The sequence below is a fragment of the Heteronotia binoei genome, chromosome 2, assembly GCF_032191835.1.
Source record: "Heteronotia binoei isolate CCM8104 ecotype False Entrance Well chromosome 2, APGP_CSIRO_Hbin_v1, whole genome shotgun sequence".
Classification (NCBI taxonomy): Eukaryota; Metazoa; Chordata; class Lepidosauria; order Squamata; family Gekkonidae; genus Heteronotia; species Heteronotia binoei.
Window position 1 is genome coordinate 123,679,598 of NC_083224.1, and position 27,100 is coordinate 123,706,697.

Below are 27,100 nucleotides of genomic sequence, written 5' to 3' on the forward strand. Positions count from 1 at the left end.
CCCCCGGAGGAAGGTACGTACGGTACCTTCGCTCCATAAGACACACACACTTTCCCCCCCACTTTTTTTTGGGGGGGGGGAAGTGCATCTTATGGTGCGAAAAATACGGTAAATTGCAACTTAAATTCATTTTCCTCTTTAATCCTGTTGGGGAATTGGAAACCAGAAGCAAAATGGTATTTTTGTGAAAATTGACTTTCAAATTACAGAACAGCCCTTTGAGTATATTGTAGCAGGAAGATACAGTCCAATGAAATTTTTTGCGGCACCAGAATTGCTGTCAGATGTACAAATGCAATGAAGAATTGTTAGGTAGGAACACAGAGTTTGAAAACCAAGCCTGCAGCACAAGAAGTTTTTTTTTTTAAAAAAAAAATCACACCTTGAATACTGGAATATATAATTTTTAGTCAAGACTCTGGAAACACCAAACTGTTGACATTCTTTTTATGGGTAAGGGTTTGGAATCACAGTAAACCAGTAAATATGTACTGCTACAAAGTTGGAGGAAACAGTGATGGTAGCAGTCCACTGAGAGAAACTGTGGCATCTTATGTCTTGTTCATGCACATATTTTACTGTGCAGCCAGTTTATGCTTAACCATAAGAACATAAGCGAAACTATATTGGATCAGGCCCATGGCCCATCCAGTCCAACACTGTCACAAAGTAGCCAAAAAATCAGGTGCCATCAGGAGGTCCACTAGTGGAGCCAGGACACTAGAAGTCCTCTCAATGTTGCCCCCAAGCACCAAGAGTAATAAAAATAAATAAAAAATAATTTGTTGCTAATTCTTTGAATAAGCTTAAAGCCAGAATTAGGAGTTCTAAGTAGTTTCTGTAAACCCAGTTCCTTCCCTCAGCAGTCACAGATCATCTTAAGCATTGTGCCATCATAGACCCTTTCCAAAAAGGACCACTTTAATGTGTCTTCTCTAAGTAGAACAGTTGACTGTATGGAAGAGGCTATAGACAGAGCTAGAAGAAGCAAGAGGGCTTGCCAGTTTTAAGGCTCAGAAATGATCCCTGATGGATAGAGGGCCTAGTCCCCACTTTAAGGGATGGTGAAATGATATTGAAGTGGTCAGAGTAACTGCAGAAGCAGGAAATTAAAATGCCTGGCACAGAAGCTAGACTGAGGGAGAATTAGGTACTGGGCATTTTGTAGTCTCTACAGCAGAATAGTTTAATAGTTAAATGAAAAATCATCATACAAAGTCTGCCTAACATAGCATCTCCATATACGTCTGTTTTTCCTTCATCCAGGCAGCTCAAATCAGTGTATGTGGTTCTTCCCTCCTCCATTGTATTATCACAACAAGCTTGTGAGGTAGGTTAAGCTGAAAGAGAATCACTGGCCCAAGGTCTTCCAGTATACTGTTATAACTGAGTGTGGATTTGAACTTTGCTAAGTACTGAGTAATCTGAACTTTGCTAAGACAGTACTAAGTAATCACTGTACATACTCAGGCTTTCATGTTCAGCCATGCAGGTCTAGAAGCTTTCTTGAGATTTACCAGATACTGAATTTGGCACTCAATGCGCAGCCTTAACTTATACATTTATACAGATATTCTCACCCAGTACTGTGCTCTTTGCAGGTGTTTTATTATGGAGGACAGAGGGTATCTTGTGGCACACCCAACACTTATTGATCCCAAAGGCCATGCTCCAGTGGAACAGCAGCATATTACACACAAAGTAGGTTTGAGTCATGATGTAGCTTGGTGCTAATGCTTTGTGAGAACAGGGGGGAAAAATTAAATTCTTACCTTTTATTTGCAGGAGCCTTTGGTAGCAAATGATATTCTGAACCACCCAAACTTTGTGAAGAAAAACCTTTGTAACAGTTTCAGTGATAGAACAGTCCAGAGGTTTTATAAGTTTAATACCAGCCTCATGGTACGTTTTTTAAAACATTTATTTTCTTGTAGTTGGATGCATAAATATGAGAAAATAGCATGACATGATTGTTTGGTGTTATGCATGTAGTACAAGATCAGTAATAAATGGTCATCCACTAGACTGAATGAGATCCCATTGCTGCCCAAGGTGACCTAAGGCAAACTGTTATATTTCAATCACAGTTCAGCATCTATGAAATGGGATTATAATGATTGATTTTACATAGCTGCTCATGTAGATGATAAATAAAGCTGAAGCACTGTGCACATTGGAAGGTCTCTGTTTAATATTAAGGAGAGGAAATCAGAAAAATGAAACAGAACAGGGAAGAAGGAGTTTTAAACAATACATAATATTTAAACTGAGAAAATAAATCATGTTAGTATTGTATTTATATTTTACAATAATTTGGGAAAAAACTTTTTGTAATGAAAGCCGCCCCCCCCCCCACACACACACACACACAACAAACCTAAAAAGAAATTTCATTGATTGGTTTAACCTAAAGCAGGGGTGGGGAAACTTTTTTCTGCCAAGGGCCATTTAGAAATTTATAACATCATTCACAGGCCAGCAGGAACTCATTAGCATATTAGGCCACACACCCTAATATAAGCATCTTAGGCCATACCATCTGGGATAAAAGAGCCTCATGGCGCAGAGTGGTAAAGCTGCAGTACTGCAGTCCTAAACTTTGCTCATGACCTGAGTTCGATCCTGGCGGAAGCTGGCTTAAGTTAGCTGGCTTAAGGTTGATTCAGCCTTCCACCCTTCCGAGGTTGGTCAAATGAGTACCCAGCTTGCTGGGGATGGGGGGGAGTGTAGATGACTGGGGAAGGCAATGGCAAACCACTCCGTAAAAAAGTGCCATGAAAACGTTGTGAAAGCAATGTCACCCCAGAGTTGGAAATGACTGGTGCTTGCACAGGGGGACTACCTTTACTTTTTTTTTTAATCTGAGATGATCAAGTGCAAGTTGAACTGGTGGTAGCGGGCTCCCACCCCCACCCCCTACCACTGCCACCCTTCCCTCACTCCTTGCAGAAACTGCAGCTGCTCCCACCAGACCCAGGGCATGCACAACACACACCACACTAGAGAGAGAAATGTGGGGAAGAAATAGGAAAAGGAGAAATAAAGAAATGGGGGGGGGGGGAGAGAAATGGGAACAAAAAAGGGAAGGAAGAGAAAGAAAGAAATTAAAAAGGAGGGCGAAACTTACTTGAACTGCCACAGTGACTCTTCCGGGCCCTGCAGCGATCCGGGGAGGCTGCTGCACAGCTGGGCCCCATGACCCCTGCCAGCCAGCCATCCCTGGGAAGGCCGCTATGCAGCATGGTCCAGCCCAGTAACCCCTGCCGGCTACCCAGGGAGGCCATTGCTCAGCCCAGTGATATCCGCTGGCCAGTCAGCCCTGGGAAAGCCCCTGCACGGCACAGCCCAGTGATCCCCACCGGCCAACTGGGCCCAGGGAGGCCACTGCCCGGCCCATCAATCCTGGGCCCCCAGGAACTGGGCAAAGGAAGCTCCGACTCTTTCCCTCCCTCTCCCAGAGAGGCCGCTGCGCAGCCCAGCGATCCCACTGGCCAGCTGGCCCCAGGAACTGGGCAAAGGAAGCTCTGACTCTTTCCCTTCTTCCCCCGGGGAGGGAGCTGCACAGCTCAGCGATCCCCACTGGCCAGCTAGCCCCCAGGAACTGGGCAAAAGAAGCTCTGACGCTTTCCCTCCCTCGGGGAGGCCTCCGTGCAGTGCGCCCAGCCCATTGATCCCCACCAGCCAGCCGACCTTGGGGAGGCCATCCATGGGCTGGACCAGAGGCTCCCCACCCCTGACCTAAAGTTTTTGTTTTATAGTCCATTTTTTATTTTAGTAGATTTCTATTCCACCCATTCCCTGTAGGGCTCAGGGCGGAGTACAACATGTGATAAAAAAAAATAAAATGCAATAAAAACATTTTAAAAACAAACAACTCAACAGCACTCAAGAGAAGTTTACAATATCATCACATATTGCCCAGCCTGGCTGTCTCACATCATGATATCTGATAGAGATGGCAGATGATAATCCATTTTATAGCACAGGTGATAGTGCCGATAGGGGAGGCCAGCCAGATCAAGAATAAACGCCCGCAGCCTCAACTAAAAACCTGGCGGAACACCTCCGTTTTAAAGGCCCTACAGAAGGCTAATAAGCCAGGTAGGGCCTGGATCTTTGTAGGGAGCTGATTCCACCAGGTCAGGGCCAGGACTGAAAAAGCCCTGGCCCTAGTTGAGGCAAGATGGGCATCTCTAGGACCAGGAATGGTCAACAGATGTTGGGAGGCCGAATGTAATGACCTCCTGGGCATATATAGGAGACAGTCCCACATGTATGTTGGTCCTAGGCTAGGCCACATAAGGCTTTAAACGTTAGAACTAAAACCTTGAAGCGGATCTGGTACTCAATGGGGAGCCAGTGCAGAATGCCCACCCGTAAAGGTGGTGCAGTCAGCAGGCGAGCCGCCGCATTCTGCACCTGCTGCAGTTTCCAGATCAATCTCAAGGGTAAGCCAGCATAGAGTGAGTTACAGTAGTCTACTCTGGAAGTGACCATTACATGGATCACTGTAGCCAAGTCCTGGGGGGATAGATATGGTGCTAGCTGCCTGATCTGCCGAAGATAACAAAAGGCAGACCTGGCAACCATCGTGATCTGGGCCTCCATGGAAAGGGAGGCATCCAAGGTCACTCCCAAGCTCTTCATCTGTTGGGCTGGCACCAATGTGGCACCGTCCAAAGCTGGGAGCTGGATGCCCATATGAACCCCACCTCGACTCAGGTAAAGGACCTCCATCTTAGCTGCATTCAGCTTCAGCCGGCTCTGTTGTAACCACCCAGCCACAGCTCCCAATGCCTCAGACAACTGGTCAGGGACGGCAACTGGCCAGCCACTCATCAACAGATAGAGCTGGGTGTCATCAGCGTACTGGTGGCAACCCAGCCCAAAACCTCGGGCAATCTGGGCAAGGGGGCACATATAGATATTAAATAATATTGGCAAGAGAATGACTCCCTGCAGCACTCCACGTATAAGTGGATGCTGCAAGGAGGCCTGCTCGCCAAGCACCACCCTTTGTCCCCGGAGAAAGGAGGGAAACCATTGTTTGGGCCACCCCCCAAACTCCGGCGATGGCGAGGTGGTGGGTCATAAGGTTGTAATCGACCATGTTGAATGCTGTTGACAGATCAAGAAGTATCAGCAGCGCTGACCCGCCTTGATCCAGATGCCGTCTTAGGTCATCTGTGAGAGCGACTTGGACAGTCTCCGTCCCATGGCCCGGGCGAAAGCCGGACTGGAATGGGTCCAAGGCGGATGTCTCATCCAGGAAAACCTGTAACTGCTCTGCCACCACTTTCTCAACTACTTTACCCAGAAACGGTGATTTCGAAACTGGGCGGTAGTTGGCCAAAATTGTTGCTACAAAATTAGTAATAGACAGCCAAGTGATGTGCATCTTCCATGCCTATGCCATCATTTATCCTTCGTGTTTTATATCCAGTTGCTTTACAGAGTGTCACTCAGAGCAATTCAATCAATGTGTAATGACGTAGCACCCATAGGGTGAAGTGGTGTGATTGCTTCATGGCCTGGAGACCCATGTTAGAATGGTGGCTGCCACAGCTTTTGCTGGTTGCTGCTGACATACTAGGTTTATTAATGTGAGCCCCTCCCCCCCATGCACACATTTACAAGAGCATCATCAGGCTAATGGTGTATTCCCATCCCCACTCTGCAGTGATTTTCCCCGCTACAGGGGTTCTGTGTGTCCAGCCCTAGCTGCCTATGAGCCATGAAAAAACTCAGAAAAGAAGCTAAATTTGGTGCAACTGATATAGGCAGCTTCTAGAATCATAGGCCATCAGGGTAGCATGTAATTTGTCTTCCCTTGTGTACTTTCTCCAGTTTTTCCCTGTGTTATATAAGGAGTTTTGAAATCATGTATTAACCTTTTACAAAATGTAGCTACTGTATTTAAATAATGTGCTTTATTGAAATCTGATGAGAAGAGGGGGAAGGGGAAATGGGCAGTGCGGTTTAAATATAGATACTTTTTCTGTGTACTTGCTTATAATTAATATAAGAGGTAGGGAGTACAGGGAACTGGTAATGTACTTTCTCTGGGGCCCCAAAATCTTAGGAATGCTCCTGCCGTATGTTTATTTGCGTTTCTGCCAAGATTCGTTAAGATCAGATTAATCATACCCCTAGTAGTGAGAGTTACGGCGTATATGTAGCCCATCATGGCTATATAGCTCATTTTGCTTGGTAAATTTTATTTCAAATTATGGTTTAGCGGTGAGGATATCAGCTCACCAGGAAACATGTTCCCTCCCACATGTCTGACATTTCTTGCTTTCCTCTAGGGTGATCTGACAAATCTTGTGCATGGCAGCCACTGTTCTAAATACAAGCTGACAAGAATACCTGGAACCAATGCCTTTGTTGGAATAGTAAATGAAACCTGTGACTCACTTGCCTTCTGTGCCTGTAGTATGGTAGATCGACTCTGTCTGAATTGTCATCGGTAAGAGACATTGAAGTGCAGTGTGATGGGGGGATTGTTGTTATGTAGAACAGAAGCTCAGCGCTGCCTTGGCGTTCAATAATATTCACTCTTTTTACAGTAAATGAGATACAGGCATATTTTAGTTCCTGTTTATATAAAACTCTTGCAGGCATCTTAGGTGCCTTTTACTGCTTTTCCACATGTCTGGCTCTTTTTTTTGAGATATATCAAAACAAGTGGAAAAATTCCCAGCTGCTTGGTTATGGAAGCTGCTAAAATTTTGACCACTAGCTCCTAGCATACCCTTTCCTTTCTTTACAGAACAGCAGCAACAATTCCCTCAGGCTCTGTGTTTATTCAGATAATAGTGAGATCTCTTATGTTTTGCTTTTCTCTTCTCTTTGGGCGTGATATTACTCTTTCACTGGTGAAACTGTCTGAGCACAGAGGAGCCATGTTACAGTCACATTGACTAAAGAACTATACTCCTAATTACAGCTGTAAGGGAGAAGATCTTTAGCTAGGCAATACTGCCCGGCAAAAAGTCACTGAATCCCCATGTCTAAGTTCTGCTTCATTCTAGATTGACTCAGCTGTGGAGGAAGAAACTTTCTTTTCATTGCGTTCACCAGAATGCCACAGGAACTGGAGACCCATCTCTTCGTCAGCAGCAGAGTCATGTTTCATTTACTGTAAAGGACCTAGAGATTTTCCCTTTGGTTGTTATATCAGCAAATATATTTGGTTGCCGGACATCCTTCCCTAGCCCTGAAACTTTGTGTACTCACACATTATTAGGGATATTCTTCAGAATGCATACTGTTTGTCTGAAATAATCTAGCAGGCAAATTTACTTCAATTTTAATTAGTAGAATCATGTCTTCAGGATGTGTAAAATATTTTGTGTCTTTGCTGAGCAGTTTTTGCTCAAGGCATACTTGAAACCACAGGAGAATATCATTGACAATAAACTCAATGTTAACAGCACTGGTCCAGAAGAATGGGGGGGGGAGTTTAAAAGTGGGGTGAAATGTCTCATAGCTAACCTTAAAATTGTTTCATGGCCTAGCATAGGATATGCAAGAATTATTAACTATGTAATGGGATAATTTGGAGAAATTATAAGATTTCTAATAAGGAATACCACTTTTTCTCCCCTTTCCCTCCTGAAGAATGGAACAGAATGAATGTGAATGTCCTTGTGAGTGCCCTCTGGAGGTCAATGAATGCACTGGCAATCTTACCAATGCTGAAAGCAGGTAAATTGGACATGCACAATAAGAATGATTTTGCACTGAAACTCACAACATTTCTGTGTGGATTATTTTATTATTTATTTATTTATTTATTTTATTTCTATCTCACCCTCCCTGCAAGCAGACTCAGGGTGGGTCACAACATAAAAAATAATAGTACTACTACATTAAAACTCCAAAACATCAATTAAAACTAGAACAACAATCAGATGGCATACTAAAAAATTCTCCTGTCCTGGTTCTGTCTTAACAATTAGTAAATACGGTCTGCCTCATGGGTTCCAATTGCATATTTCCCTGCCAGCATTGATCAAAGCAGAACAGTTTTACAGTGGTTTGGGCAGAAGGGGCCAACACTAACTGGATGTCCATAGCCTCAATTGAAAGGCTTGCAGAATAGCTTCATTTTGCAGGCCCTGCATAACAAATGTTGTTATATTTGCAGCATACATTCATTATGTTTTAATAACTTCTGTGCCTGTCAAAACATAGGAATCCTAGTTGTGAAGTCCACCAGGAACCAATGACATTCACTGCAGTTGACCTCAGTCTACAAGATGCTCTTCCACAGTGCATTAATACTCGGTGTAATCAGAGAATGGAAAGCGGGTAAATTCTGTGATTTTGTCATTTAAAAATATTTCAGCATGTAAGCAACCAAAGACTGCATTCAAATGTTGTGAACAAATCACAGTGTGTGATGAGAACAAGCTTCAAATCCTTAGGGTCATGCATTTCTTCCCTCGTCCCTTGCACTGTTCTAAGATTAAGGATTTCCCTGTTCGAAGCTGGAGTTTGTGACATGTCTACTATCACAAGCTTCCACAGTAGTTCATGGATGGAGCATGGGAATGTTTCTGTTCCCTGTGAAAGCCGCAAAAACAGCTGAGCAGCAGGGAGGTGCTCCCCACCGCTCAGCTGTTTCAGGCTGTCTTGTGCAGTCCCTTTAAACTCTGTTTTTTTGGAGAGCCTTCTGCATTTCCTTTAAACTTTAAAGGGATTGCACAAGACAGCATGAAGCAGCTGGGGGGCTTTCTACAAACCCCATTGAAAGAGGCTGTGAGCCCTTTCAATGGATTTTGAGGGGCTGAACAAACTTCCTGGTTTAGTTTGCAAACAAACTTCCTAGTTTGGCTACAAACTGACATGAGCCGCATTTTCCCAATTCATGTCCATCCCTAGTGTCATGTTTAAGTAAAAGAAGCACATAACTGTGAAAAACTTAAGACAGATTTCACTAGTGGGACTTTGAGGCAAGGTACCTAATAATATATTCATCAACATGATCTCCTTATTTTTCAGTGATTGTTTTGGTGTCTTAGACTGTGAGTGGTGCATGGTGGACAGTGATGGAAAGACTCATCTGGATAAATCCTACTGTGCCCCACAAAAAGAATGCTTTGGTGGTATTGTGGGTGCCAAAAGTCCATATGTGGATGACATGGGAGCAATTGGTAAGTTTGTTGTTAGAAATAAAATCAACTGGCCTGGCTGTGCAACCCAAGCAGTCACTTGGTGAGGCAGTTTTAGAAATAAAAATAAAATATGCAGTTAAGATTTTTGGTAGATCTGTAACATTATGTACATGTAGCAAGATCTGTAGCAAGAAACTGTAGAATGTGCTCTTGAATCTCTCAGTTAGCCATGCATAAAAGTCAGATTTTTAGTACATTATGTGTGTATCCTTTCGTGGAGAAGTGGACTGGACAGATCTGTGCTGTCGCAAAGTGTCTTTTTAGAAATGTATGTGTTCTCATTTTCCATTGGCAACAATATCTCTGCATGGTTAGCTGTATGGTGGTGTCCATCTGGAGAGTCATGAGGAATTGTGGAGGGGGAGCAATTCCTCATGAATCCAAGCATAATTAGTCTTTATAGGTCTGGGTCTTTGGGTGGGAGAGGTTTTTAAAATTAATTTATGAAGCATAGTTCTCTGTATACATGAAGAGCTCTGAGTCCTGCCTTCTCTGTGGGTAGCCCAGTTTTGCAGTTTTTATTAGCATAATGGGAGTCAGCTGTTTCACTCAGGTATTGTGATGCACTTCTCAAGTGTTTATTTTATGTTCAAAATGTTTTTTGTAGAAATTCTTTCAAAGTATTTACATGAATATTTCCCCCCTCTGATATTAAGGAGATGAGGTGATAGCTTTGAATATGATAAAAAGTGCTCCAGTTGGTCCTGTAGCAGGAGGTATCATGGGATGTATAATGGTGCTTGTTCTGGCAGTCTATGCTTACCGTCACCAAATCCATCGCCGAAGTCACCAACACATGTCCCCACTTGCTGCACAAGGTGAGCCTAGAAAAAAAAAGGCTGAATGTGGGTTGAAGAGAGCATTAAGAAGGAAGCAAATCTCCTTAAAGAGTCTTGTGGCTCCAGTAGCTAAAACAGTTTTCTTAGGTGCTCTACCCCCCACACCGGTAATTAGCATTTTTCCCAATTAGTTTATCTTTACTGTTCGTACATAGAATATACACCACTGCCCTGTGCCGGATTCAGAATTTAAGCTTGTACTGTTCTTGCTAGACCTTAACCTATAGTGCATTTCTAGCAAATATCTGAAATATGTATTCTGCAAATACAGCTGTTTTCCTTGTGGTTATTGTAAATAGGTGATTGCTTTTCAAGATGCACGTGCATTATTTTGTGGTTGTGTAGATTTTTTCAGCATCTGCTTTTGAGGCTCTTTGTTGCAGATACTTTCTTTTGTTCTGTATGCTGCTCACCATTAGCAGTATGGCAGAAGGGAGTGTGTGTTATTGCTGGTTTTATTATACTGGTTTTAGGACAGGTCAAGATAGTGCAGTGTGAATGCAGAGCACTACTGTGAGATGCACATATATAGATTTCATAAAATAGTTATCATCCAAGAAAACATTAAAAGAGCATGGTCTGAATTTTCCAGAGTTTCTCCAAAATCTGCTGTCTTACAAAGACAAGCAGTTGTCAGAATAATACCACATTCTGTGGAATCAATAAGCAGAATGTTTTTAAAGACTGCTGTTTTCCAAGTGAGCTGAAACACTGGAGCATCATATGTTCTGGTTTGATAGCAGTAGCAGTATGAAAGGCAGCAGGAATCATCAGGTGTTAAACATGAGTGATTCATTCTGTCTTGTGACTAACTGTTGTTGGAATGGCAGATAGTCACATTGCTAGCTCAAGAAGGGAGGAAGAAAAACTAGTAAGTTTGCACTCCTCTTAGTATTTTTATCAAATATCCAGAACTTCAATTAAAATGCTGCTCAGCATAATGTTTCTTAGCTTCTTACACCTTGTTCCCAGAAAAGGGGCATCCCATAGCATTAATAAGTATTGTAGTGTTAAGAAACTTTTTCTCTTTAACAGTTGCATGTGATTTTTTTCCCCCATCTACTGTGTCGGTGTATAGAAATGTCAGTTCGCATGTCCAACCTGGAGAATGATAGAGATGAGAGAGATGATGACAGCCATGAAGACAGAGGAATCAGTATGTATTTAGCAGCCAAGTTGTAACTGGAAATGGGGAGGGCTAGGTGCTTTTTTTCCTTGCCTTTCCTACAGCCAGTACTGGCAAGACTATGTAGCATTCATCATCTCTACAGCATTTTCAAGAGGGCAAAGTGCTGTTGCTCTCATGTGTCCTTACTCTGGCCTTATGAGTTCATCTTGGAATATGACAGACTAAACCCACAGGAGAAAATTATTTATTTGCCCAGGACCACCAACTGAGTTTGTGATCATTTGAAGCCAAGTCAAAGAACATAAGAGAAGCCATGTTGGATCAGGCCAATGGCCCATCCAGTCCACCACTCTGTGTCACACAGTGGCCAAAAATTTTTTTATATATACACACACACACTGTGGCTAATAGCCACTGATGGACCTCTGCTCCATATTTTTATCTAAACCCCTCTTGAAGGTGGCCATGCTTGTGGCCGCCACCACCTCCTGTGGCAGTGAATTCCACATGTTAATCACCCTTTGGGTGAAGAAGTACTTCCTTTTATCCGTTTTAACCTGTCAGTATAATGTATCATTCCACATACTGCTGGCTAAATTTGGTGGGGATTGATTTAGGCAGCTTCTAGAATCATGGGCAATCAGGACAGTACATAATTTGTCTCCCTTATCTGGCAAATACAATTTTAGCCAGAGTTCAAGTAATTGTTATCTGAATATTTATGAATTGCTATTGATTTTAACTTTCAGCACCCTCAAAAACAATGGGTGGTAACCAAGCAAATGGAAGTACAGGCCTCACAGATTTTCCCTATGGTCCATCCCTTAACATTGCATTTTGACTCTTAGAAAAATGGGGCCAGAAGTCAGTGAATCTCTATGGGCAAAAAGGGCACAAGGATTGAGGGGAGTGTAGTGCAGAGAGAAATCAAGTACAATCATCCTATTCATCCTCTCTTTTCCATTCACAGAGTTCTGTTTGTGGAAGAGAGAGAAGGACAATTTTCTCCATTTTCCCTTCTTCACTGCAGACTCCTAACAGATGGCTTTTTGTCCATGTGGACCTCATAGTCCCAGGAATCATCTTTTGGGGGGATCAAAGGGGACTTCTAGGGAAAGAGAACATAGTGAAAATCTATTATCAGCCAGCATGTTCCTCTGGCAGTTGGCTGCTCATATAGAAAAATGGTACTTAGAATACAGGTCAAAGTTGAAATATTTTAAGTCAAAACCAAATCTTAAATAGGGTGACCATAATGTCTGAAGGCCAGCCAGGGACACTGGGGGGGGGGGGGTGCGCGCGCGCAAAGCGCGTGCGCCGCCGGAAACAGGAAGTGACGCCACTTCCGGTGACGCCACTTCCGGTGACGCCACTTCCGGTGATGTCATGCCACCACCGGAAACAGGAAGTGGCATCACTTCCTGTGACATCATTTCCCCCGCGTCACCTGCCGGAAACAGGAAGTGACTTCACAGCACTTCCTGTGACGTCCCCAAAAATCCCCCAAATATCACCGCCGGAAACAATTTTGTTCTCAAATCCTGTATATACTTCATCAGTATATGGGATAAGGCACTTTCTCAACTGTGCTGCATAATGCAGCCTATTTATTTTGTCCTGTTGGCTCTATCTGCGCCACCTTCATCACTTTCGGGGTGTGGATCCCCCAGTGGGGTGGTCTCCCGACTCCCTCCGCTGACTGTTTCTGATAGCCCTGCGCCCCCTCTTTCATTTGATATGTGTCCCGTGCGGGTGCCACCCTCCCGCCGGGAGATGCCGCAAAATGAGCCCCCTTGAGGCTTATGGCGGCAGGGCTCGGGGGAAGCGAGCTAGACTGCTGTTCTTTTGAGGGGTTATAGAGTGTTTCGAGCCCGTCCCTGTGGCATCGGTCCCATCGTTGTGGGACCAAGGGGGCCGGCGCAGCGGCACGCCGAAGCAGCCTGTCACTAATAACACCGGTCAAGATGCAGGACAGGAACCTGGAAGTGACCGACAGGCTGCTTCAGCGTGCCGCTGCGCCGGCCCCCTGGGCCCCACAATGATGGGACCGATGCCACAGGGACGGGCTCGAAACACTCTATAACCCCTCAAAAGAACAGCAGTCTAGCTCGCTTCCCCCGAGCCCTGCCGCCATAAGCCTCAAGGGGGCTCATTTTGCGGCATCTCCCGGCGGGAGGGTGGCACCCGCACGGGACACATATCAAATGAAAGAGGGGGCGCAGGGCTATCAGAAACAGCCGGCGGAGGGAGTCGGGAGACCACTCCACTGGGGGATCCACACCCCGAAAGTGATGAAGGTGGCGCAGATAGAGCCAACAGAGCCAACAGGACAAAATAAATAGGCTGCATTATGCAGCACAGTTGAGAAAGTGCCTTATCCCATATACTGATGAAGTAAATACAGGATCTGAGAACAAAATTGCACTAGAAGACACAAACACAAAGCTCCCTTACACTGAATCAGTGCTTGGGTCCACCAAAGTCAGTATTGTCACATAAGAGAAGCCCTGTTGGATCAGGCCAGTGGCCCCTCCAGTCCAACACTCTGCGTCACATAATAACATAAGAGAAGCCCTGTTGGATCAGGCCAGTGGCCCATCCAGTCCAACACTCTGCATCACATAACAACATAAGAGAAGCCCTGTTGGATCAGGCCAGTGGCCCATCCAGTCCAACACTCTGCGTCACATAACAACATAAGAGAAGCCCTGTTGGATCAGGCCAGTGGCCCATCCAGTCCAACACTCTGCGTCACATAACAACATAAGAGAAGCCCTGTTGGATCAGGCCAGTGGCCCATCCAGTCCAACACTCTGCGTCACATAAGAACATAAGAGAAGCCCTGTTGGATCAGGCCAGTGGCCCATCCAGTCCAACACTCTGCGTCACATAAGAACATAAGAGAAGCCCTGTTGGATCAGGCCAGTGGCCCATCCAGTCCAACACTCTGCATCACATAAGAACATAAGAGAAGCCCTGTTGGATCAGGCCAGTGGCCCATCCAGTCCAACACTCTGCGTCACATAAGAACATAAGAGAAGCCCTGTTGGATCAGGCCAGTGGCCCATCCAGTCCAACACTCTGCATCACATAACAACATAAGGAGGGAGGGAGGGAAGGAAGGAAGGAAGGGAGAAAGGGAGGAAGGGAAGAAAGGAAGAAGGGAGGGAGGGAAGGAAGGGAGGGAAGGGAGGAAGGGAGGGAAGGAAGGAAGGAGGGAAGGAAGGAAGGGGGAGGGAGGGAAGGAAGGAAGGAAGGGGGAGGGAGGGAGGGAAGGAAGGAAGGGGGGAGGGAGGGAAGGAAGGAAGGCAAGGGAGGGAGGGAAGGAAGGAAGAAAGGAAGGGAGGGAGGAGGGAGGGAAGGAAGGAAGGGAAGGGAGTGAGGGAAGGAAGGAAGAAAGGGAGGAGGGAGGGAAGGAAGGAAGGGAAGGGAGTGAAGGAAGAAAGGAAGGAAGGGAGGAGGGAGGGAAGAAAGGAAGGCCGCCCCCCGCCCCCCCCCGCTTTCGGCCCCCTTACCTTATTCCAGGGCGGCGGATCCAGCGGCGGCGGCGGCGGGGAGTCCTCCGGCGGCGGCCTCGCGGCGAGGGAGGGAGGGAGCTGCCGGGGCTGGCCTCTGGAGGCCTCCAGGGACCAGCGCCGGGCCTCTCCGCTACCGGCGCTGGCCTCTGGAGGCCTCCAGGGACCAGCGCCGGCTGCTCCGCGGCTTCCCCGCGGCCTCCGCTGGTCCCTGGAGGCCCTCCAGAGACTCTGGAGGGCCTCCAGGGACCAGCGGAGGCCGCGGGGAAGCCTTCGCTGGCCGGCGCTGGTCCCCGAAGGCCTTCCAGAGCCTCTGGAAGGCCTTCCGGGACCAGCGCCGGGTGCCCCGCGGCTTCCCCGCGGCCTCCGCTGGTCCCTGGAGGCCCTCCAGAGACTCTGGAGGGCCTCCAGGGACCAGCGGAGGCCGCGGGGAAGCCTTCGCTGGCCGGTGCTGGTCCCGGAAGGCCTTCCAGAGGCTCTGGAAGGCCTTCCGGGACCAGCGCCGGGTGCCCCGCGGCTTCCCCGCGGCCTCCGCTGGTCCCTGGAGGCCCTCCAGAGACTCTGGAGGGCCTCCAGGGACCAGCGGAGGCCGCGGGGAAGCCTTCGCTGGCCGGCGCTGGTCCCCGAAGGCCTTCCAGAGGCTCTGGAAGGCCTTCCGGGACCAGCGCCGGGTGCCCCGCGGCTTCCCCGCGGCCTCCGCTGGTCCCTGGAGGCCCTCCAGAGACTCTGGAGGGCCTCCAGGGACCAGCGGAGGCCGCGGGGAAGCCTTCGCTGGCCGGCGCTGGTCCCGGAAGGCCTTCCAGAGGCTCTGGAAGGCCTTCCGGGACCAGCGCTGGGTGCCCCGCGGCTTCCCCGCGGCCTCCGCTGGTCCCTGGAGGCCCTCCAGAGACTCTGGAGGGCCTCCAGGGACCAGCGGAGGCCGCGGGGAAGCCTTCGCTGGCCGGCGCTGGTCCCCGAAGGCCTTCCAGAGCCTCTGGAAGGCCTTCCGGGACCAGCGCCGGGTGCCCCGCGGCCTCTCCGCGGCCTCCGCTGGTCGCTGGAGGCCCTCCAGAGTCTCTGGAGGGCTTCCAGCGACCAGCGGAGGCCACGGAGAGGCCTCCACCACTGCCGCCGGGCCCCGCGCGCGGGCGGGGAAGGCGGGGAGTGAGGGTGGGAGCGTCCCTGTGCGTGCGCAGGGGCCCTGCGCAGGCGCAGGGACGCTCCCTCCCTCACTCCCCGCCTTCCCCGCCCGCGCCCGCGGCCCACCGGCTCCGGGGCTGCCTAAACCGGGACCTTTAATGGTCCCGGTATAGGCAGCCCGGGATCCGGGATTGGGTGGCCAGATCCGGGAATGTCCCGGGAGACCGGGACGGTCTGGCCACCCTAATCTTAAATGACTCATCAGCTTTCAAAGAGATTGAAGGTGATATATATCACATCAGTAAAAAGATACAATCTCCCCCCCATCCCCCACGAGACTTACATTCTAAGAAGATAAAGAATAGAAAGGAAGGATAGTGTTGAGGAAAAAAGAGGAGCTGGAGATCAGCTTGACAGGTAGAATTTAGATCCCATTTTGGGCCATGCTGACTTTCCCTCTTACATTATTGTTTGAATTCAAGCTGTTTCTCTACAGTTTCTGTGTTTAGTTGCCAGTCTTATCTGTGGCACTTGTTTGTAGCCATTTTTTATAGCTAAGACATCTTTAAAATAGATGAGGGTGTAGTTTGCTGGCAGATTAGTCATAAAGTAGTCACAGCAGTAGCCTTGGTCTCTCACCTAGCAACAAGTTTTTATTCTGCAGTTTGGAAGTTTGACCGCTATTGGAATGTTGTAAGAATTCTATAACAGTATTTGGTAAGATCTTCTGTTGACATGATTGTTTTACAAGAACATGTGATAAGGGTAAGCATTGTCTTTATTTTTTCACTCCTTTATAGTCAGCAACACGCGGTTTATAGCAGCAGTGATTGAGCGGCATGCACACAGTCCCGAACGCAGACGGCGTTATTGGGGGCGGTCAGGAACAGAAAGCGATCATGGTAAGACCTTGGAAGCTGCAGATATCTGCATTACACCGTCATCTTATTTGTCCTGCTTGGCAGCTTGACAGATAAATCATCAAAGAAAGCATTCCCAACTCTTTTCCTTGTTGATTCATACTTAAAACAATGCTGGCACTTTCCATCCCAGTGCAAGACATTATCCGGCACTGAGGCTATTTTTGTACAGTGATGTTATAACATGAATCTTCTAGTTGAATTTTTTTCTGAGTATTTTAAACATAAATGGTACCAGCATTGTTATATAACTTCCCAACAGTCTTAGGGAAAGAGTATTGCCAAGTTTACATTCTCTTTTCTTTTGTCTTTGTCCTTCAAATTTTGGAGGAGAGAAAGGAAATTCTAAAATTTATTCTCTATATTCTGGCATTGTTTCTAATGACTGTATTCTTTAGTGTGCTACATGTATTTTTGTAAAATAAGGTTCAATTACCAGCAACATATACTAAAGACCTTCTTTTACCTTTCAAGTTAAACTAAGCCTTAGTTAGGTTTCCAAATGCTGGAATGCCTTGTTAACTTATTGTTATGCGTATTGTTCAGATGATTCAATATATCATTCATATGATTTTTTGACATTTCTTCTGTCAATTTTTCTGCATTTTTTCATGTAATCACTTTATGACAAATATCCAGTAGAAGTGTATTCAGCTTCAGGGTCTTCAAACCTGTACAAAGCTGATGAGTCCACTAAGGAAGCTTAATGTAAGCTTAGCAAGGATTTCTGCCAGAGATGTCAGCTGTATCTTCATGTCAATTCTGCTACTAAATATGGATCTGCTATGTTGCTAAATATGGGAATGGAGAGAGGATTGTATTTGTATTTTATTCCTTGGAGCACTTGAAAGTTTCTAGATGGCAACATCCTCACCCAGAAAGCTGTCAGCACACTGAGTGTCAGTGGAAGCCAGCAGGCACTCACATGCTACAGTCTTCTTGTATGGCTGTGTTTTGTCACATGAGAGGACTTACTTATTTGAATATGCCCCCACACCAGTCTCTGTCCATCTAGAGAGAAAAATACTGGATTACAAAGAATACTGAATTAGAAGAAATAATTTTCTATTTAAATTCTGAGATGGTACTTGTGGGAGAAGACTGTACCACATGACATTTTTTATTTGTCGGGCATGAAGCAAGGGAAGCTTACTTTCTACCTGAAAGAAAATCTAAGTCTAAAGAATTACTGGTACCACATTGCTTGTTGGCAGCAATATGCTATAGTTAAACTGCCTGTTCCAACTGCTGTCTTAAATCACCATGAAACTTCTGCGTTGTGGCCTTGATAACTCAGGAACCAACTGATCAGATCATATTTATGAAATATCTGAGCAAACCTCAGCCGCCCTGAGACACTTCGGTGAGAAGGGCGGGATATAAGTCCAAATATAAATAAATAAATAATCATGATGCCATCTTAATGCTGGTTACTGATTTTAACTGATGTAATTTTAGATTCTTAGAAACCGTTTATTGTATTTATACGTGGTTTATTGTATGAATTTCTATGGTGTAACCCGCCCTGAACCCACCTCGGCGGGAAGGACAGGACAGAAATTGAAATAAATAAGACCTTTCCAGAATTAGTACCTAAGGGACAAAACGTGAAAAACCATGTCAGTAGACAAGTTACCAAGTACTCTAGTAAAAAGTAACATTTAATTTGGCCACTAGAACAATTTTAAATCTATCCTGTTTTTGTGACATCTTAATGATTTATTTATTAAATCTTCCTTTTCCCTTCTAAGCCCACCCTAATTTAAAAAAAAAAATAATTTTTATTTTATGCTGAATTACTAAAAGATAAGAGGCCAAGGACCTAGTAATGTTTGGATCCTTATCCCACAGAAGAGCGGAAAAACTCTGATAATTGCTCTTAAACTCATCCTTCTCTAACAATGGGCTATCCATCTCTCTCTCTGCCTCCCATTCAGACTTAAACAGGTGATAAGCCTTGAGGACATCCTAGACTGGTGTTGGTTCCTCAGGTATGGATCACACAGGGCCACAGGCTGCTTGCAAGCTATGGGCTAAGTGTCAGTGGCTTTAGTTTGTAGCCCAGTCCAGGTATTAAGGTACCTACAGGGGAGGGGGTCAGTTACTCAGCCCAGATCTTATTCAGTTGACTCAGATGTTCCTAACTGTCCTGCCATTTTCCATCTGTAGAAAATATAATTCTAAATATTACTGTAATATTTCTTATATGTAGCATCTACTATCTGTAGTAGGCATATCAGCCTCCAGATGGGACCTGGGGACCCGCTGGAATTATAGCTCATCTCCAGACTACAAAGATCAGGTCCGCTGGAGAAAATGGCTGTTTTGGAAGGTGGGCACTATGGCATTGTACCCCACTAAGGTCTTTGTCCTCCTAGGTTCCATCCCCAAATCTTCAAGAGTATCCAACCCAGATTTGACAACCCTGCCTTGTCATTGCCTGCTGCTGGCCAGGAGGGACCTGGCATCTTTGCTTTGTAGTGTTCTGAGGTGATGTGGGTTTGTTAGGCTGCCTCCTTGCCTTCGTTAGTGTTTCCTACTAAATTTTACTACAAATGAAGGAAGACTCTTGCCTTAGAATTCTTAGCTGGACCAAAGGACAGGATGGCTTAGTTATATTTGGTAGAATGACAGAACAGTCTCCACACGGGTGTAGCTCTGAGGTAAAAGGAGATCATTAATTCAATAAAACAGTTGTTTCTCTTAAACATGGAGTTTATAGAAGTATAACACCATATTAACTCACAGAAATAACTCACCACATTATTAAAAATATTTATATTGCAAAACACCACAATCGTGCATTAAGGGCCACATCACATATTATATGTGCCCCCTCACCCAGCTGATGTGGAAGTTTGGGCTTGAGTGCCATCAGTATGCTGATGACACCCAGCTATATCTGTTATCGGATACTGCTCAGATACCACCCCACAAAATCTAGCTGTGGATTCAGAGGCCATGGTTGGATGGTTGAAGCATAGTAGGTTGTAAATTAATCCAACTGAAATTCTGTGGCTGTGGGGGAGACTCTGGATTGGAGCACAGATTACCCACTCTTGGTGGGGTGCCACTGATATGGCACAGTCCATTAAGATATTGGTAGTGATCTTGGACCCCTCCTTGAATATGGAGGCCCAAGTCATGCACATTGCCATACTGGCATTCTTTCATTTGCACCAGGCTCGGCAATTGGCCCCTTTCCTGTCATTCCCTGACCTGTCCACAGTAATCCTTGCAATAGTTCCCTCCAGGCTAAACTACTGTAACTCACTCTGTGCTGCTCTGTCCTTGAGACTGACCTGGAAGCTCCAACTGGTGCAGAATGCAGTGATGCAGGTCCTGATGGGAACTTCATGGATGGCACATATACAACTTGTACTGCGCCAGCTGCACTGGCTCCCAGTGGAGCACCGAGTCAAGTTCAAGGTTTTGGTACTGGCCTACAAGGCCTTGAGCAGTCAGAGGTCAATGTATCTACAGGACCTTCTCCTCTGTTGTGTCCCTGGGAGAGAGTTATGCTCTTTAGATACCAATCTGCTGGTAGTCCCCAGTCCTAAAGACATCTGACTGTCATTAACTGGGCCAGAGTCTTTTCAGTATCTTCCCAAACCTGGTGGAACTCTCCACCAAATTTCATCAAGGCCCTGTGGGACTTCATACAATTTCACAGGTCTGCAAGGCAAAGATGTTCCACCAAACATTCAGTTGAGGACAGTGATGGTTACCATCTTGGCTGACATCCTTCTCTGCTCTCTATAAGTGTTTTTCCTCTTCCCCCTGCCTGCAAAGTAGCTGGCAGTCTTAATCAGGATTAATTATTGCCATCTGATTTTAAAATGTTTCTAAGTTAATTGTTTTATTCCTATATGTTTTATTGATTTTTACATCACCCAGAGCCCTGCAGTAGCCGGGATTAAGCAATTCATAAATTCAATTAACAATAATAATATTATGGAAAGATTTGCTTCCAAAGTGCATTCAGTGGAAGCTGCAGGTAGCCCAGGCTTTCATGACTTTCATTGGCACATATTTGCAAACATACTGTTGCCATGTTCCCCACTTACATTTTCAGTTATACAGTTAAAATGTCTTAAGTGTGTTGTGGAAGATTTTAGGTAGTATTTTAATAGTAAAATACAGTAGTATTTTAGGTAGAAAACAGACTAAAGTCTTGTGTGAGTTTTCAGTAAAAAAAAAATCATTATATGGAGATAAGCAATGAACATTAGCATCCCAGATAGGAACGGGAGGGGGAGAAGCAGCATACAGATGTCACACCTGCCCATCTGTCACAATGACCTGACAACTGTTAACCCAGGGAAATCAGTAGAGAATTTTCTATCAATTCCACTCTGCACCCTCTGTTATGGTGTGCATTATGAGGGGATTGTGTGCAAAGAACCCTTTGATCTAAATGCGAATGAATGCCCAACTTTCCGATTTGACCAAATAGAAACTCTGCTTCTGAGGGACTCTTTGAAATATGTGGGGAGTTTTTGTTCCATCATGTCCCTGCCACCCCTGGTGAACCTTTGCTAACTAACAGCTTATATTATAACAAGATTGACCTCCATAATGATAATGGAAGTAGCAGAACCAAGCCTCTGCCAGACAGAATAAAGATCACTCCTTATTTGGGAGACTTCCTAGATATGCAGAAAAACATGACTTTTTAAATTAATTTAAAGGAAAGGGGAGAAGAAACTGCCTTGACAAAAACAGCCTGATAAGGATGAATTAAGAATCATGATTATAATGGGCCATGTCATGTGATTCTTCACACTTTGTGGTACTTACAAAGCTCTCTTTGAGGGATGAAGAATGTTGAGTGTATGAGACCATTTTTGTAGATTTATGAAAAATCTTGTAAAATTCCCTTGCAGCAATTTCCACTGTTTTATCTGCTTTTACAGTACATCTGAAGACTTTTACTGGTTGTGTTAGTTATGAGTGATAACCCTGATACTACTTATGGACACTGTTTTGTTCTGATGTTTGTGGTGACATGCAAAATTGGCAGGTTCTGTTCAGAGTGAACTGCTCAAGGTTAACTCAGCCCTCCATCCTTCTGAGGTCAGTGAAATGCGTACCTAGCTTGCAGGGGAGGGTAAAGTGTAGATGACTGGGGAAGGCAATGGCAAACCACCCAGTAAAAAGTCTGCCAAGAAAACATCATAATGTGAAGTCACCCCATGGGTTGGTAATGACTCAGTGCTTGCACAGGGGGACTACCTTTACGTTTTTATTCAGAGTGAAAACACTTTTACTAAAAGTAGGGACCATGGTGGGTAAATGTACCTATGACAAACTGTCATGTGGGTCCTTTGTATGGGAGCAAAATGGCAACAGGTTTTCTGTCTAGCTATAATCTGAATTCGTGATCCTGCACCATTTTGAACAGTGCAGATCAGCAAGGATCTGCTCATGGAAGAGGGAGGATCAGTGACAAGCAAGGGAGAGGAAGGAGACTGCTTCACTGCCTTATTTCCTTCCTCTGTGTTGTCTTGCCTATCAGTCCTTCTGTTAGAGGAATTGCACCATCAGGCACCATCACTGGGCAGCAAGAGAAACAAGAAAGAGGGAAACCAAACCAGGTTGACCTTTCTCCTTCCCCCTACTTTTCCTCTTTGCTCATCAGTTATTCATTAGTTCTGTCTTAGACCATTATTTTTGCTCAACATGATTCTTTCCCCCACACCCCTCTGCACATGCCAGATGCTTTGTAAGGTGAGACAGAAGGATCACTTGTATCAGGTGAGGCAAATACCCCACTTCTCCTTCGCAACGTCTGTGCAGAAGTGGTGTGTGCCTTCTGTCTTCACCAAAGCACAGTGTGATGTAAGAAACCATCCCAAAATTCCTACAGTTCATAAAGAACCTGTGTTGGGTGTCTTGCCCTGCAAGAAGGCCAGAGACACTTACCTAACAAATGGATTTGCTCCTCACTCATTGGTTTCTTAACCTCTGTATACAGAGCCTCCAAGTCCTGTCCACTGCTTGTCCTTTCTATCTAGCTATTCCTGCTGCTATGACAGTAGCTGTGCCAACTCCCCCTCACACGCAAACAGCTTTTCTCCTCCATTACTATGACAGCTGTACGGAATAAGATCTTTCTGCGTATAATGTTGCTAAGAAAGCTATATGTCACATAAACCCCATAGCTGGACTTCACATGCTGCAGGAGAAGTACAGCAAGCTCTATCTGGATCTGGTGGTTATGAGGTAATTTAGAACATGCATGGAGAAACAGAACTTTTCTCCTAACATTCTTCTCCTTTACTAGTCACTGTTGATTCCAGTCTGAACTGAGCCTGGGGGAACTCTCCATCACTAGGCATGAAGTTTTGAACGCAGTGGCTTGCATCATTGTCACCTTTTTGTCAGACATCTGAAATATTCAAGCTGCAGGAATCATTGATAATCTACTTTTATGCATGTTCAGTGTGACTTATTTCAGTGATAGGAGTTACTCCTAAATAAATATACTTGCAAGCCTAGTCTCTCATGCCCAATGCACACTTACTAGGCTGCAATTCTGTGGCAACATTTTTGCTTTAATTCTGAAGTGGATCCACTGCAGCATTATAGGATAAGAGAATATCCAAATATTGGGCCATCATGCATCAGTCACCACCTCTGGGTTCCCATTGGCTGACTCCCCTGTCCTCCACCTACTGCAGGCCCGGGAACGTTGAACAAACCGCCAAAACAGTCTTACCTCAGAAGCAGACACATCTCCAACACTTCTCTGTGTCCTCTCCATCAACCAGCCTCAGAAAGGACTGCTGCTCTATTGCCACCTCACTGTGTTTCCTCAGAGGCCGTGGCGGCCACCTCTTTCCTGTCACTCCCTCCTCCCCTCAGCCTTGCCCCAGGCCAGATGAGGATTGGGCCACTGGGGAAGCTGCTAGCCAGAGGCTGTTGCTAGGCAGTAAAGGGAGAGCCCTCAGCTGACTATAAATGCCATAGAGATCACTCTCCAAAGCAGTTATTTTCTCCAGTGGGAGAGAGATCTGTTGTCTAGAGTTCAGGTGTGATCCCAGGAGATCTTCAGGCTCCACCTGCCCATATGGCACTGCACTGTTTCCATGCTTGCTTGTTATTTACATTGGACCTTTGTGCTGTTTATTAGTGTTATATTGTGAGTATATTAAGTGTTGTTTACTTTTTTCAAGATTGATTGGACATTCATACACAATGGCTTTGGTTTTTTTCTTATTTACCCTTCTGTGTATTTCACTTTTGTTGTCATTCCAACTGGAGGTTGGCTACCCTAGGCCTGGCAGCACCCTCTAGGTGACTTGATGCCACCTGACTGGCATGACTTAACTAGGCCTGGCTGCTTGCTCCTGTTCAGCAGCAGTCCCCCTATGACAGCCAGAGTGACTTAGCAGTTGCCAGCTCCAGGTTGGGAAATTCCTGGAGATTTGAGGGGTGGAACCTGGAGAGTGTAGGGTTTGAGGAAGGGTGGGACCTCAGACTGGTACAATGCCATAGACCATACCCTCCAGACCAGCCATTTCCTCCTGGGGAACCATTATTGTCAATCTCCAGGTGAGCGCTTGAGATCACTCAGAATTACAACTGCTCTCCAGATGGCAGAGATCATCCCTTGAGGAGGGGAAGGGGAATGAATGCCTTCACTTGAGTGGGTGGGAAGATAGCAAGGGCACTCACCCAGAGCCTCTTTCTAGAGCCCATTGTATTTGTCTTCACAGTGGGCCTTATTTCTTGTAACATAATAAATACTCAGAACAGTTAGTTTTTTTAAATCATCAGTTTCCTTCTCAGTGCTTATTATTCCAAAACATAATCTAAAATCTCAATTGCTCAATATGTTTATTTGTACTAAAACTAATAAAACTAACATTGGAAAAGAAATATTTTAATACATAAGACCAAATTAATATTTTTGCTGTTAACCGTATTAATTCTGTGATTTACTAGGAGTTGGAACACTGAATATTAAACAAAGTAGAATGGCATTTGATTTGCTTTTTATTTTGACATTATTCAATGTTTGTTGATTTTGTGACATTTCATCAGACTTTAAGCTATTTTTCTGGAGATTTGGCTTGTTAGGAATCTTTGGCTGCAATTCTAAGAATACTTTACTGGAAGTAAGCCACATTAATAAAATAGGATATACTTCTGAACAGACCTGTTTAGGATTGCTTCTTTTGTCTTGGATGACTTTCATTATTGTGGTCTGTTTATCTCAACTGAGTTAAATTAGTGTAAGAGTATTACAGATTTCCTCTTCTGAATTTTAAATCTGTCCATATTGTGTGTAGAAAATATTTTGTATGGAGCAGTCATTTCACTACCAGCCTTTAAAGAGATAATGAGCAGTTGACTGGGGGCATGGAAGAAGAGCAGTTGAATGGGGGACAATATGTGTCTTTTGCATTGAAATTGCTGAGAGGTTTTGTTTTATTTTCTTACTGTTTTTATTTTGGTTACAAAACTGTCAGTTCTTACCCTTATGGCTTTACCTTGCAGGATACAGCACTATGAGTCCCCAGGAAGACAGTGAAAACCCTCCTTGTAATAATGACCCATTATCAGCTGGCGTAGATGTGGGAAATCATGATGAAGATTTAGACCTGGATACCCCACCACAGACTGCTGCACTCTTGAGTCACAAGTTCCATCACTACAGGTTGCACCATTCTGCGCTTCATCACAGTCACCACTTGCAGGCTGCAGTCACAGTACATACTGTAGATGCAGAATGCTAATGGCCTTGAGGAAAAATGCAGCTGATGAACACTGATCCAGGAGCAATTGACTGACTTTTTCATACCTTTACCAGGCATGGTTTTGACTCACTTTGTGTGATTCATTTCACATGAAAACTTTACATTGCTAAAATGTAAAGTTGGCTCTGAAGCGGAGTACAAATTAGCATGATGAATGAACCTGCCATAACATTCAATAAAATGGAACACTAGGAATGTTCAGTCTCCAAACACAGGAAGAAAGGTTTACACAGTAAATTGAACCTTTTGAACTCTGTTAATCTGAGCCAAGAAAAGTGTGCTCAGACAAAGGAGAGGTAGAGAGAGAAAGAGGAGGGGGTTACTATCCTTAACTGGAAGAACAGAAATCTTTGGAGCCAGAGACAAAGAAGGCGCTGGATCCAAAAATAGGTAGTTGCCATGTGGTTTCCATTTGTTGAGAGGTTATTTTGTTTTTTTAATGTTCAGTGCTCTTACAAATCACTGTATGGGACCTGGGACAGTGCATCTCAAGATTTTTAAATAAAGGATTATTTTTGTACTATTTATTGAACTCAAAACATTCATGAACTCTGAAGGAGATAAAGGAGAGGACCTAAAAAGCAAGCATAGGAACACTCCACAGAAGCAGCCTTTGTTTAATAGTGTTGGTGATGTTGTGGATCTTTCCAAGAAGACATCCCTATGAATGAATATCAGCTCCCCCCCCCCAATTGTTATAAAGGGAAAATGAAGAAATTGTGTGCTGATTTGTTTACACGATTGTTTGGTTTCCATGGCCATTTTTATACACTTTGAAGATGGTTTTATAACACAGTATTTTTAAAAATCTCTTTTAATGTGTGGCAAAGGGATACCAACCCTCCTGGCTGAAGTACTGAGGAATTATTTCTTTCTCCCCCACAACTCCATCCCAAGCTGGGATAAAATTCCAGTCAATGTAATAATGTAATGTTCAGATAACATTCATGATCAGTAAAGTAAGAGTAATAATCCTGTTGTTTTGTTCCCTTTTCACATAACAATAAATAAATGGGAGGTAAATAGAATGCCTTGTAAAGTTTGGATCATTGTAAAAGATTTATTTTGCAACCAAGGATGAGCTGCTGTCATCTTTATCTGGAATTTAACACTGCTGTAGTGACTCATGCAGGACTTAATTCAATCTGACTAGTACCACATGGGATATCATAATTTTAAACTAGTTTTAAATCACAGTGTTTGTGTGTTATAGACTCACAATTTGTGTTTAAACTATGAACAAAATTGCACTGTGCATATAATAAACATCCATTTATATGTTGGGTTTAAAAAAAGATCTCTAGATGTTGTTTTAATGATAGGGTACTTTGATATGTAAAAAGAATGGTTCTTAAGCAGTATGGTAAAGTATGTTTGTGCTATCAGAATCCCCTTTATACTATGTATAAAATTACAATCTCTAGAGGAATGAACTGTATATAAAGTATGGGTTTATGGATTACTCTTGACAGGGGTAAACATAACCTTGTTTTATTAAATTATCATTTTAAGTCAAAAGTTAACTGTTAAACTCTTCAGTGCCAGGTCTTTTCTCCCTCATTATCTCCTTCATTTCTTACTTGTTGATATACTGAAATCCTTTGAGAAACACTGTTGGTGAGTCTAATGTG

The 27,100-nt window shown here is 44.6% G+C and overlaps 1 protein-coding gene across 2 annotated transcripts in view; it reads left to right on the plus strand.

Annotated features, from left to right (window-relative positions):
- The window catches only part of CACHD1 (cache domain containing 1), a 247,645-nt gene extending 221,653 nt beyond the window's left edge, over positions 1 to 25,992 (plus strand). For both annotated transcript variants that reach the window (XM_060231944.1, XM_060231945.1), the window contains exons 18-27: positions 1,602 to 1,701; positions 1,786 to 1,902; positions 6,309 to 6,469; positions 7,624 to 7,710; positions 8,200 to 8,316; positions 9,010 to 9,161; positions 9,839 to 10,000; positions 11,100 to 11,177; positions 16,585 to 16,686; positions 25,210 to 25,992. In XM_060231944.1, the coding sequence (XP_060087927.1) occupies positions 1,602 to 1,701; positions 1,786 to 1,902; positions 6,309 to 6,469; positions 7,624 to 7,710; positions 8,200 to 8,316; positions 9,010 to 9,161; positions 9,839 to 10,000; positions 11,100 to 11,177; positions 16,585 to 16,686; positions 25,210 to 25,448 (1,315 nt within the window). In that variant the 3' untranslated portion in view covers positions 25,449 to 25,992. The remainder of the gene's footprint in view (positions 1 to 1,601; positions 1,702 to 1,785; positions 1,903 to 6,308; positions 6,470 to 7,623; positions 7,711 to 8,199; positions 8,317 to 9,009; positions 9,162 to 9,838; positions 10,001 to 11,099; positions 11,178 to 16,584; positions 16,687 to 25,209) is intronic.
- The last annotated feature ends 1,108 nt before the right edge of the window (positions 25,993 to 27,100 follow it).